General features: G+C 37.3%; 1 protein-coding gene across 5 annotated transcripts in view; it reads left to right on the top strand.

Annotated features, from left to right (window-relative positions):
* LOC309485284 (uncharacterized protein) overlaps positions 1-13230 on the top strand; it is an 86028-nt gene extending 72798 nt beyond the window's left edge. For all 5 annotated transcript variants that reach the window (XM_082152047.1, XM_082152046.1, XM_082152045.1 and 2 more), the window contains 12 exons: positions 311-437; positions 914-991; positions 1075-1254; positions 2822-3084; positions 4694-4839; positions 5606-5690; positions 7112-7223; positions 9251-9367; positions 9477-9701; positions 11024-11105; positions 11788-12134; positions 12756-13230. In XM_082152047.1, coding sequence (XP_082008173.1) covers positions 311-437; positions 914-991; positions 1075-1254; positions 2822-3084; positions 4694-4839; positions 5606-5690; positions 7112-7223; positions 9251-9367; positions 9477-9701; positions 11024-11105; positions 11788-12134; positions 12756-12994 — 2001 coding nt within the window. In that variant the 3' untranslated portion in view covers positions 12995-13230. The remainder of the gene's footprint in view (positions 1-310; positions 438-913; positions 992-1074; positions 1255-2821; positions 3085-4693; positions 4840-5605; positions 5691-7111; positions 7224-9250; positions 9368-9476; positions 9702-11023; positions 11106-11787; positions 12135-12755) is intronic.
* The last annotated feature ends 364 nt before the right edge of the window (positions 13231-13594 follow it).

The raw sequence follows: 13594 nt of genomic DNA, 5'->3' as shown, positions 1-13594 counted from the left end.
AATAATTAAATTGAAATCAAATTTAAACAAGAAATTTGGGGGGAAATAAAACATTATGATTTCAGTTTTAATCAATTATTAAATTTTAGAAATTCAATTGATTTAGACATCCATCATTTTTTTTATTAAAATCATTTTTTTAAATAGAATCCAGAAAAATGTAAACAAAACAAGGAATTTGGAACACAATAAAAAGGGCCGACTGATATATGGCCTGATGATTTATATGGGACTGATTCAGGTACAGGATCATTTTATATGTCTAATAGTGAAATAAATGTGTTGTAAGAAGCGTTGATTGTCATTGCAGTCTCTGAAAGTGGAGCAGAATCCCTCGATTTTGCAATACGTGTCCCTGCTGGAGGCCGTCTGCGAGTCTTCTCCTCTCGCCACAGGAGACGTGGTCCAAGACGTGTCAGTCATCTTCGCCAAACTGGGTGCGAATCAAATCATATTCTGCATAATCATCCATTAAACTGTCTCTCTCTCTCTCTCTCTCTCTCTCTCCTCTCTCTCTCTCTCTCTCTCTCTCTCTCTCTAACTCCTAACTCTCTCTCTCTCTCTCTCTCTCTCCTCTCTCTCTCTAACTCCTAACTCACTCTCTCTCTCTCTCTCTCTCTCTCTCTCTCTCTCTCTCTCTCTCTCTCTCTCTCTCTCCTCTCTCTCTCTAACTCCTAACTCTCTCTCTCTCTCTCTCTCTCTCTCTCTCTCTCTCTCTCTCTCTTAGCCTTTTCTGTTCTGATTTTTCTGAAAACATAAAAAAAATTCTGTCCTGAAAACAGTGTTAATTGACTGGACAATGTTTTAAAATTAGTAATAAAAGGATTTTGAAATTCAAAAAAATCTCTATCTCTCTCTCTCTCTCTCTCTCTCTCTCTCTCTCTCTCTCTCTCTCTCTCTCTCTCTCTAAAAGCTGATAAATGTAAAGTCTATGGTCACGGAGAGGATCAGGACCCTCAGCTGAACTCCACGTACTGCCACCATCTGAAGGGTGAGATCCTAAACCTCGTGTATTTATTGAGCTGCTGAGATCCTGCTCTGCTCTCGTCTTAATCTGTTTCATGATCTTAACAGAAATGGTGTCCCATAAGCGAGTTTTCCCCACCAAGACTAGCGAATGGGTCACGTTAGTTCGGAAGCCCATGATCGCAGACAGCGCAAACTTGGAGAAGATCTTCAAATCGCACAGTCAGGTGTGTTTGCTCAATCTGCCGTCTGCAGCCAGGAGAGCCGCCAGCAGATCCAGGCATGATGGTAGGGGGAAACACGCCTTTCTTTAGCATGCATTTTTTACAAAATTATATTTACGCTGTATTTATAATCCATTTATTCACTTTTTGAGCACAGACCTGAAAATTTTATTTCTAACTTACACTGTGGTAAATCTTGAACGCTTTAGAGCGACAGACTGAAGTTTGGTCTCTTTTCAAAGACGACGATTGGCAGATTATTGCTGAAGTGAGAAAAGTTTTAAAAAGTGAATTTAAAAAAAGTTACAGAATATTAAGTTTTTTGTTATGAAAAATGCACAAAAATACTATTTTACATTTTCAGCTTTTTCAAACTGAAAGAACCAAAGCGAAATTACCCATTGAGCTCCTCCGTGTTTAATGCCGTGTTTAACGTCAGTGATGATGCAAACTAGGGCTTTAAAACGGACGTTTCATCTTAAACTTACAGTATTTGCTGATCCATCAAAAAATGTGTTTAGATTCAGGGGATATCAATATTATGATGTTTAATGCCTTTTTTACACAACCAGTTAGACTTTTAAGGCGAGACACTGCAGGCAAAACCAGTGTTTTTTCACGCACTGCTCAATTTTGAGCTGTTTTGCTTCCATAACCTTTCTTTTATTGCACTTTATCTATTACCATCTGTAGATTTTAGTCTTTAAAGGCGGTGAGTTTGATTTAGAAATCTCCAATCCAGCAGCTTTACACACACCAAACTTTATTCATATATACACTGCCATTCAAAAGTTTGGAATCGGTACAATTTTTATTGTTTTTAAGAGAATTCTCTTATTTTCACCAAGTCTGCATTTATTTGATTAAAAATACAAAAAAACAGTAAAATTTTAAAATATTAGTACAATATAAACAGCTGTTTTCTATTTTTATATATTTTAAAATGTAATTTATTACTGTAATCAAAGCTGAATTTTCAGCATCATTACTCCAGTCTTCAGTGTCACATGATCCTTCAGAAATCATTCTAAAATGCGGACTTGCTGCTCGAGAAATGTTTATTATTATCAATGATCTACAACTATTTAAAGTCCCCCTGTTTTATCCCTTAAAACTCATCTTTTATCACCAAATTGACATATTTAAAAGTTTTTTCTTTGCAACACAAACAAAAACAATTCTCGATGCCTTAAAATATCTTGAATGTAACTCGACACCTTCGCCTCATTTAGTATGCGCGGCTCTATGAATATGCAAATGAGCCCCACCTCCACTCACTCACTCAGCTCAGAGATCCACTGGTTGACGATCACACGTTGATCTGATTGGTTACAAGGTAGTTTGTGACGTCAGAAACACCAGCGATTTCAAAGCGTGTGTTTGAGACTGTCTTTGGTTCACTGCAGTTTTAAGGAGAAAATACTCAGCAATGGTGTCGACTTATGAATTTACACATGGTTTGTCTTAAAGCATATTAAAATTGACATATAAACAACATTAAACGCTGGATTTTCACCACCGAGGGACTTTACGTTCGGATGCATTTTCACGTCTGTGCTCAAAAACAGGTTTTAACTGTGTAATGAATGGCCTGGATTGTGAAGGCGGTTCCCTGGTCCTCTTGTCCTCAGGAAAGCTGGAGAAGGAGTTGTTCAGCGAGAGTGATCGGGAGTTATTCCTGCAGATCTGCGGCGTGGAGCGACTCTCTCGCTGCGTGACCACCGAAGCTCAGACCGAGCTTTACCGGCCGTGTCCCGCACTACAAGCGCTGGTTCGACAGCTCGTCCCGTACATCCAGAGGTTCATCTTCCACCATGCTGATTTTGAAGACATGTACAATGAGCTGAAGGATTGTGGGATTGCCAAACGCATCAGCTCGCTGAGTTTCGGACAGGTGCGGTTTACTCAAATCACTTGTTGCATTATATTCTTTCTTTCTAGAGCTGCCCTCGACTAAAGATTTTTCTAGTCGACTAGTAGTCGTTCATTTAAGCCATTAGTCGGCTAATCGCGCGTTTATTTTAAGTAAGGGATAGTGTACATTCCGGTTGTTATCTCAGAATAAACCCGATCAGGTGATCAGGATCAGGTCTTCATCAGCCTGAAGGGGTTTATTCTGAGATAACAACCGGCCGGATGTACATTATCCCGCTTATAACACGCCTACTTGCCACATAAGTAAATAATTAAGGTACGTTTACAACGATAGGCTTAAAACAGTTTTCCGCGTACAGACGACACCGTTGTCAAAACGATCCCCATTCACACGGATCCGTGAAAACGACAAAAAATGGTGTGTTCTGCTGCCAGGCCAGTAGATGGGGATGAAACACTTTAGACTGAACACGTAATACGCATGTGCATGACGTCATCGTTTTCAGCGATTCGTGTTTTTGTTGTTTACATGGAGACCGGTTTAAAAAATTTGCACTTTGAAACACGTTTTCAAAACGTTTTCAGGCGCCCAAGACAGCGTCGTCGTGTAAAAAAAAAACGGTTAAAGCGCATAAAAAGTTTTACATTTTTAGTTGAAAATGGATGTCTTGTAAACAGCCCGAAACATTGATCTGAGGTTAAATATTTTTTCTTCTAGAGCAGCCCTCGAATAAAGATTTTTGTAGTCGACTTGTAGTCGACTAACCACACGTTTATTTTAATAAGCCATAAATCATAATAATGTGCCTTTAATTGCCTTTTTAAAATACGTATAGCCTAATCAGCGCACAAATTTGAACATAAGCTCGCCACAGCACACCAGCAAACATAATGATTATGAATGTGTCGTGAAAAAACATAATGAGACTCTAAACATTTTAATAATTTATTGATGATGTTTTCTGTGTTTTCGGCTGCAGAGATTAAGTCCCGATGCTGACTCGTCATCTATATGCTCGTTTCATACGGATTACATAATCTGAGAATATTCATTTTCCATTGGAATCTGTTCATTCAAGTGTAAAAAATGTCAAGCTTTCTATAGATATATTTCTCATGTCTGTGAAGCAAGTATACACTGAGTTTTGGTTCATTTATGATGCGTTCAAGTTCAAGATCGACAGAAAGCGTCATTATTTTACAAAAGCACAGCGTTTTGTTGTTATTGTGAGTTGCCAGAGATAAGAGTAGAGCCTTTACAGTTTGCATTACTCTCATCCGTATGAGCAAATATGAGGGAGTATTTTAATTTAAATGCGAGTAATGGCGCCGGCGCCTGTAATAATGCAGTAACACTCTCTCCACACACACACTAATAATAGCACACATTTATCTAGTTAACATTACACTTGTACAGTTGCTGCTACTTGCATGTCTCAGTGATATAGCCTTATTTGAGGACGATAAATTAATGGCGAATGTTTGGATTTCCTGCCGTTAACGATCTGTCCGTCACAGCCGGCGTGATTTCAACTGAACGACTCATATAATTAGACTAAGCCTCTTCTAGTCGACTATTAGGGGGTAGCCCTATTTCTTTCAAAACTGAAGCGTTTGTGTTTGTGCAGGTTGGGAAGCTGTATAATCATTATCGGCTCGAGGTGCCGGACGAGGACCCGATCTTCGAGAGCGAGGATATCATATGTCTCCTGAAAGACAAAAAAGAGCTGTACATCCACAAGGATCATCTCTCTGCCAAACTGGACATCTGCAGGTACAGCGTCTGCCGTGTGGCTTCAGCACGTCTCATGCTTCTCAATCCTAATTACGGAAATGCACTGATATGAACATTTTGGCCGATACCGATAATAACCGATAATTATTTATATTAGAAAGCCGATAACCGATATATTGGCCGATAAATTTAAATCCAAATGTTTATATAATTGTTGAGAGCCTGATTACAAAAACAAAAGTCTCATCATGTCCCAAACACACAATTATAATGATGTTCTCATGATAATGTTATGTAGCCGATATGACAGACTTGCGCTGCACATGTTGCACTTTTCTGTATTTTCCTTTTTGAAGTGATTTCAATCATATTTCAAGCAATTCAAACCCATCATGTTGAACAGTGGCATCTGAAGTGTCTCAGCTGAAGGAGATCATACATTTTTTATCGGCTTTAATATATCGGACAAATTTTCGTATCTGGCCGATAACGATAACATAAAAAATGATCATATATCGGCTGATACCGATATCGTGGCAGATATATCGTGCATCCCTAGTTTCTTCTCCAATTCATCTTTTGAAATATAAACATTTAAATTAGGGATGCACCGATATGAAAATTTTGCCCGGTACCGATAATTCTTTATATTTGAAAGCCGATAACCGATATATTGGCCTATAAATCTAAATCCAAATTCTTATTTAATTTCTGATTTATCGTCCATCCCTAATCCTTGTGTGTGTGTGTGTGTGTGTGTGTGTGTGTGTGTGTGTGGTTCATCTCTCTTTATGTTATTTTGCAGAGAGCTGGTGAAATTGTTCACCATGGAAAAGACCTTTGCCAAAGAACTGGGGCACTTTCTCCAGGGCCTTGTTACATCCATAAACGTGAGTATGGAGTATATATACACACACACACACATATATATAGAGAGAGTTTAAATCAGAGTCGGATCATGATTAAAACGAGCCTCCAAGTCACATATTCACACACACACACACACACACACACACACACACACACACACACACACACACACACACACACACACACACACACACACACTGATGCCAGCTGTATTCCTCCAAGGTCATGCTGCCCTTGTTTTCAAAAGCAAGATTGAGTGATTGAGAGCTGAAAGCAAAATTTATGGCTTGAAAAACACTAAATGCTGCATCTCAAGTGAAAAGCTAGAGCGCTCACTGGTCCTTCGGGATAAAGATGAGAGGGTTTTCTCTCACCTGGTACGATATGGACACTCTGAGTGCTTGAGATGGGATAATTAATGTAGTCATGCGTCCGGGCCAGACAGAAATCACACAAGTAGTTCATTTTTGACCTTTTATAAACTATTTAAATTTCTTCAGCAGAGATCGGCAAGAGTGCAAACCTTTATTTCAATTTATGTAACATGAAGATTTGTTTTTATTAACATATGTACCAAATGTACTCTTTGTGTTTGTTTCATATGGTTTGAAACAATATTCATATTTGGTCTTTAGATATGTCATTTGGTCTTAAGATATGTCATGTGGTGCAGGCTATTATCATTAACTAAAACCATAAAACATTTATTCCTTGAAATAAAATAAGCATTAAATGAAAATTTATTTAAAAAATATAATAATTAAATTTTAATAAATTAATATAATATAAAAAAATTTTAATAAAAAAAAAAAAAATTGTAAAACAACATTTCTAATTTCCGTTTGGTTTAATTTGAAGTATATATAAACTAAATAGTATTTATAAACTAAATATAACATAATAGTAAATATAACAACTAAAACTTATAAGTATAATAATAGTTTTAATATGATAATAACTATATAGACATTTAAAAAAATGACAAAACCAACAAAATTACTAAATCTTTCAAATTAAAATAGAAATCAAAATATTAACAAAAACTATAATCGTGTCTCAGTGATGCTAAAATAAAAATAATAACCTACATTCTTTTCACCTTGAATACACGAGTGTACAATTTTTTCTGCATGTTTCTTCCCTTCGATTTGGTTTTCAAATGTTTTTAATTAGTATTAATAAGCAGTAAATTAGTTTGCTATTTTTCTAATAGTTAATAATCAGTTATTTCAAACTACTTAATTTATTTTTATTTATTTTTAAATTTATATGTATGTCTAATTTCTTTAATATATACTTTAATATATTTTTTCAATATTTTTATATGCTTTTGATATGTGCGTGTACTGTATATATGTGTGTGTGTGTGTGTGTGTATATATAAATATATAATATATCATACAAACTCCATCTCATGAATCTTGTTCATCATGTGACTCAGGACCGAGCTGATTTAAAGAGGCTTCTGGACCGGGAAAACGTTCAAGAGCTCCCAGAAAACGAGGAGCCATGGGACGTCCCAGCGCCGGTGGAAGTGAGAACAGAAGTCATCGGTAATCAGATCTTCTTTGTGTCCCTGAACCGACGGCACGATCCCCGGAGTCGGGAAGCATCCAGAAATTAACAGCTGTGTTGATCCCTTTGATTTTCTTCCCGGTTTAATCCGCGCCCTCATTTCATCACTCCTCGCGCACCACATGCACAGTGCGCGTATGCTAATGTGTGTTTGTTTGACATGAAAGCGCAGCTGTTGCCGGGCGAAAAGAAGAGGCTGAGAGTCGCTACACGCATTAATAACCAGGCCTGCGCACTGACACACATCTCACCATTCCGGTTCAAATTCACATGCTTGCGGTTTCATTCGATAATTATTCATTTGGATATATATATGTATATATTTGCACTGGATTAGTATTACCTGGTGACCTCTAGTCATTTGTAATAATTGGGGAGGTTGTCTGTGATGTTAATCCCGTGAGAATCGGCCACACTGTGAAAAATGCTGTTCTTACTTAGTATTTCTGTCTTGTTTCCAGTCCAAACATCTAAAAATTCTTAAATCAAGATGCATTTACTAGATGAGTAGAATGACATAAGATATTACGTCCTGTTTTCCGGGGGAATTAATCAAAATTAAGTGAGTTGATGCTTAAAAAGCTAAATTATCTGCCAATGGGGTCAGAAAAATAATCTTAATTCAAACAGAAATAAGATTATTTTTATTTTTATTGGCAGATAATTTTGCTTGTTTTAAGCAAAAACTCGCTTAATTTTTATTTATTTCCCCAGAAAACAAGACTTAATATCTTATGTCATTTTACTCTTCTAGTAAATGCATCTTGATTTAAGAAATGTTTGATATTTGGACTGGAAACTAATGAAGCATGTCGGCGCTTGCTTTTGTTTTGTATGCAACCTTGATTTCAGCCAATCACAGCACTCCTCACTGCGAGCCATTCAAATTCACATGTTTGTGGTTTGATTCAATATTGATTCATTTGGAGATATATATATATCAGGTACAGTACGTCAGTAAAACAAATCTCTCAACTAATACTGTAATCTATACAGGAACCGTCACAATATTGTAATATTAGAATAGAATAGAATAGAATGAGGCATTTATATAGCGCTTTCATATGTACTACTGTACACCCAAAGCGCTTTACAATCATATATGGGGATCTCTCCTCAACCACCACCAGTGTGCAGCATCCACTTGGATGATGCGACGGCAGCCACAGTACAACGGCGCCAGTGCGCTCACCACACACCAGCTATAGGTGGAGAGAGGAGAGAGTGATGGAGCCAATTCAATGTAAGGGGATTATTAGGAGGCCATGATTGGTAAGGGCCAATGGGTGGAATGTGGCCAGGACACCGGGTTACACCCCTACTCTTTACGAGAAATGCCATGGGATTTTTAATGACCACAGAGAGTCAGGACCTCGGTTTTACGTCTCATCCGAAGGACGGATTAAAGGTGAAAATTAACAACTGATTTGCACACAAACATTATTATTGTAGCATAATAATTTTTCTACTCCAATTCATCTTTTGAAATATAAACATTTAAACATAAACATTCACCGGTATGAACATTTTGGCCGATACCGATAATTCTTTATATTTGAAAGCCGATAACCGATATATTGGCCGATAAATCTAAATCCAAATTTATATATAATTTTTGAGAGCCTGATTACAAAAACAAAAGTCCAAATTCAAAACTATCATGTTGAACATCTGAAGTGTCTCAGCTGAAGGAGATAATACATTATTTATCAACTTTAATAAAAATTTTATGAGGCCGAAAACTATAACATTAAAAATTATCATATATCGGCTGATACTGATGTTGTGGCAGATTTATCCTGCATCACTAGTTTCTACTCTTGAAATATAAACATTTAAATTATGGATGCACCGATATGAAAAATTTGAATTTTTTTCAGAAATGTATATTTGTTATCCAGCCCCAACTGTACGAACACATCATTTTGTGCTTTAAAATGGATGTTTAATAGGGCATTTTTTGTGATGAAGGATCAGCGTTGATCTGTGGTGTTTGTGTGTGCAGTTCGTCCATCAGAAGTCGTGCAGGAGGAACAAATCCCGCAGGATCTGAATAAAGAGGACCGGCTGGTTTGCTGGCCGCCTAAAGCTTCGCTCAGTAAAACAGGAGTACAGAGTTCAGGTACAGACCGCATCTGAAGAGGAACCACTGTGCTTTTGCAGCTGCTTAAGATTTGAGATTTTGAGTAGACGAAATTTAGTCTTATTCATAACGCATGTGTGTTTTATAGGTTCAGGCAGCCAAGCTTTGGAGGAGGTGATGAAGATGTGGCCTCCTCCTGCTCCTCTGATTTCTCCAGCTCAATCCCGAGGCGAGAGGAACAGCTCGTCCAACACCAGTGTCCATCAGAGAACCACAGAAGCTCCAGTGCATGAAGACCCAAGAGCTCAACATCAACATCCACATCCACATCCACAGGCTCCCAGAGTGAGCGGCGTCGTCCCACAACCCCCAGGTCTTGTGATTCTGAAATACGTTTTAGTTCATCGTAATGGTAACTTGGTAAAAGTTTTGGCACTTGCTGTGTGAACACACACACACACACACACAACAACAACAAAAAGATGGTCTTGAAAATAATAGTCGTCACACTTGAGCTCCTCGCGGTCAGAAATGAGTGCACTGGAAATGAATGAGACGAGTTTCCTCTAGTGGAAGCGTTTGGTACTGCAGCCGAACACACTCTCACTGAAAGATCATTTTTTGAGATATCAACCTCAAATTTTGAATACAACTTGTTTAGATTTATATCTTTGGTTTTCTTGCAGTTTAAGAGTAAAACGTGTTTTGGGAAATATAGATTTCATATAAAAAAATTACATTTTTGTGCATTTTTCATAACAATAAACGTAAAATTCTGTAACTTTTTTTAACTTACCTCTTGCATATATATATATATATATATATATATATATATACATACATGCATACATACATACATATACATATGTATTTATTGAATTTCGCTCCCATGGCCCCAATTTTGTCCTCTTATTTTTGAAAGAACAAATTTCATGATCAAAAAAATTTCCGTATCATGGATTTATTTTATCTCAGGGTTTAAATTAATCTAATAATTAATTAAATGATACAATTTTAAAGAAAGAAAGAAAATAAAAGAAAATATAGGGCTGCACAATTAATGTATATGAAATTGCATGAATGCAACAAGCACCAGGATCACTTGCCTAATTTTCAACATTTTGTGGACAAACACGTTTATAAATCGGTTTCTCCCTGCAGTGAAGATTTTAAGACAACAGTTATGAGAAACTTAAAATGAAATAGTTTATTAGTTTACCTGCATGTCATGTGACCATTAACCGACATCACAGAACCATGAACATGCACATGTGTCGTTAAATTAGTGTAATATCAACCTAAAATCTCAAGAGGACTTAGTTACAAATAAAGTCAAAATGATTTACTGGTGCACATCATTATTGTGTTAATAATCTCGAATCAGAATAAGTTCCTCTCGCAGCATCTCTTCTCTTCTCTGATGATGTGGGTGGGGCTATAACCTGTCACTCACATGAGATCAGCCAATAGCAAACCACAACCATCCAATCAATTCCACACAGACACAATCAAGCCCCGCCCACATTTGTTCTTGTTCCAGAAGCGTTTCACTCGGATATATGACACAATAGAGGAGAACAGACCAGCACAACTTCTGTTTTATGCCGACTTTAAAGAAAATTTTTTAGATAAAAGGGTTCAGCTGGCAAATAAGGTTTGTGAATGGCTCTTTTAAACATGTTTGTGTTCACACAGAGGAAAGAGAAGAGGATGTCAGTCCTCAGAACGAAGGCGATGAAACTCCAGCGGATGAAAGCAGCGCCGCAGCAGATCCACAGTACGTGTTCGCTTCATAACCAACAGTTCATTCATAAAGCTTGATTAAAGGATCATTCGAAAGCTTGAACAGTCATAATTCATCTTGTGAAAGTTAGACGTTCCGTTACCATGAAAACGCTGCTTTAAAATCTTTTAGCGGCTCATTTAAAAACAAAAACAAAATGTAAACAACTTGTTTACACATTTGCCTTTGATTTTCAAGCAATTTTAGAGTCCAAATTAATTAGTAAAGCACATATTTTGTATAATATTAAAGAATAGTTAATTTACACTTTGATTAAAAAGAGACTATCCTCATGAACTACAACTGTTAAAGTTCAGATCTGTGCTTTAAAAGAGGAGCAACAGTGAACAGGATATTAAGGAGGATCTATTATGCCCTTTCTCAAAGTCTTACTGTTGTTTCAGGCTCTACTAGAACAGGTTTTCCTGCTTGAATGTTGATTATTTTCCTCATATTCTCCATTGTTGCGGCTCCTCTCTTCCCAGTCTGTCAGTAACGCTCTGTTTAGTTTTTTCAAGGAACAAAAAACACGTTTAAATATGTTAATCTGGTGATCAAAGATGAGTTTTAAGGGATAAAATGATGGACTACAGGAGGACTTTAAAAAAAAGCATCATGCATCCTCTTATTATTGCTTGCTTTTCATTGCATTTGAACACTTTGGTCTTCTCTGTAGAAGCCAGACTGCTCCTCAGGCTCCGGAGATGGTGCTGAGCCGGTTTCAAGGCGCTGAAAGTCGACCTCGTCCCCCGATAACACTGGATAACGCGGTGTGGAGCAAATCCATGAGTCCCGAGGACGTCCTGGAGGACCTGACGCTGGACTGCTCGATTCCTCAAACCCTGGTGCTTCCCACAGACCAGGAGGACACGGCCAGCATCGGACAGTGGGGAGAGCAACTGGTGTTCTCCTTCCTCACGCACTGGAAAGAGAACGGTGGGCGTTCGGGTCCCAGCGAGATCACATGGTTCAACGAGAGAGGCGAGAGCGGACGTGCCTGCGACTTCAAGCTGAGCTTCCCCGGTGAATAACTCTAATATATACTAGGAATACTGGTTCATAAAGGTTCATTAGTTAATGTGTTAACTATCATGAACTAACCATGAGCAATACATTTGGTACAGTATTTATTAATCTTTGTTAATGTTAGTTCATAAAAAATCCAGCTGTGTTTTAAAAGTTGTATTGTGAAACTAGGTAAAAGCGTGATTTATCAGGGTTCAAGTATTAAGGCCTTTAAGCACATAAGCATTAAAAGACATTAAGTTTTATTCAGCAAACTTTTAACCACTGACATCATAAATGGAAAAGTGAATTAACAGCCAATACAGGCAATTTACCATAGAAAATATATGGTTTTCAAAGCTTTTTGACAGTTATAGCGCCACCTATGGTCCGATCTCCATAAAACTTTGCATGCTTGTTTAGAATGTTATGGCACATATGCCCACCAATTTTCGTGAAGTTCTGAGTTTTCGTTTAGGATTTATAGGCTTTTGAGTGTATTTTGCCACGCCCATTTTCTATATGCTAATAGACTTTTAATATATTTAAAGATAGTGTTTTTTGTTAGTATGTTTGCAGTGTGCTATTGAAAAAGGGAATATATTTCAATAACAATAAAGTATACTTTTTCCTCACTAGGGTTGTCAGGCGAAGGTGAAGGCGAGATCTTCGTGGAGGTGAAGACGACGGTCAGGCGAGATCGACACTTCATCCACATGTCCGCGAACGAGCTGGATCTGGCGCTCAAGGAGAGAGAGCGCTATCACATATACCGAGTGTACGGCGCTGGAGACGTGCGGCACGTTCGCCTCTGTCGGATCAAGAACCTCGCTCAGCATCTGCACTCAAAGTCTTTAGAGCTGTTTTTATTTGTGTAGCCGGTTTTAGCCTCAGGTTTTAGAGTCTCATCGATGTTAAATGTTTGTATTCTTGTATTTGACTACTAATGTTTGTACTGATATTATATGAGAGATTGCACAGTTCTTCACAATCACATTTTTGCTCCGTTCAGTTGTTTTGGTCATTTGAAGAACATGGTTTATAAACTCTTCTTTAAAAGTGTAACTTTATTGTTTGATCAATTCAGTAAATGAATCAAATGTTCTGAGAAAGAGGTCTGAGTGGATTCATTGGATAAAAGTCTTTATGGATATAAAGGAAACCGTTTGGTGTTTAATAATGTCTACAGTAATTAAGGACATATGTGGCATTGCGTACAAACCATAGATAAAACTAGGGAAAATAACCAGAACAAACTACAAATTATAATGCTAATTATAACTCCATGGAGGAAAACTATAATGCACAAAAACATGTAACATATAAAACACTACTACAGTTTATAACTAATATATATAGTCAAATATAGTCATTTATATTATGGTTTGTTTGTTGCATATGCTTCACATTTGGCTTTTTTTGGGAGTCAAATAATAACATTCTTAGAATGTTCTTTAATGGTTATATTTAGGTTTTAT

Source organism: Leuciscus leuciscus, assembly GCF_965113295.1.
Source record: "Leuciscus leuciscus genome assembly, chromosome: 21".
Classification (NCBI taxonomy): Eukaryota; Metazoa; Chordata; class Actinopteri; order Cypriniformes; family Leuciscidae; genus Leuciscus; species Leuciscus leuciscus.
The sequence above is the reverse complement of the archived record's forward strand: the minus strand, read 5'-3'. Positions and strand labels throughout refer to the sequence as shown.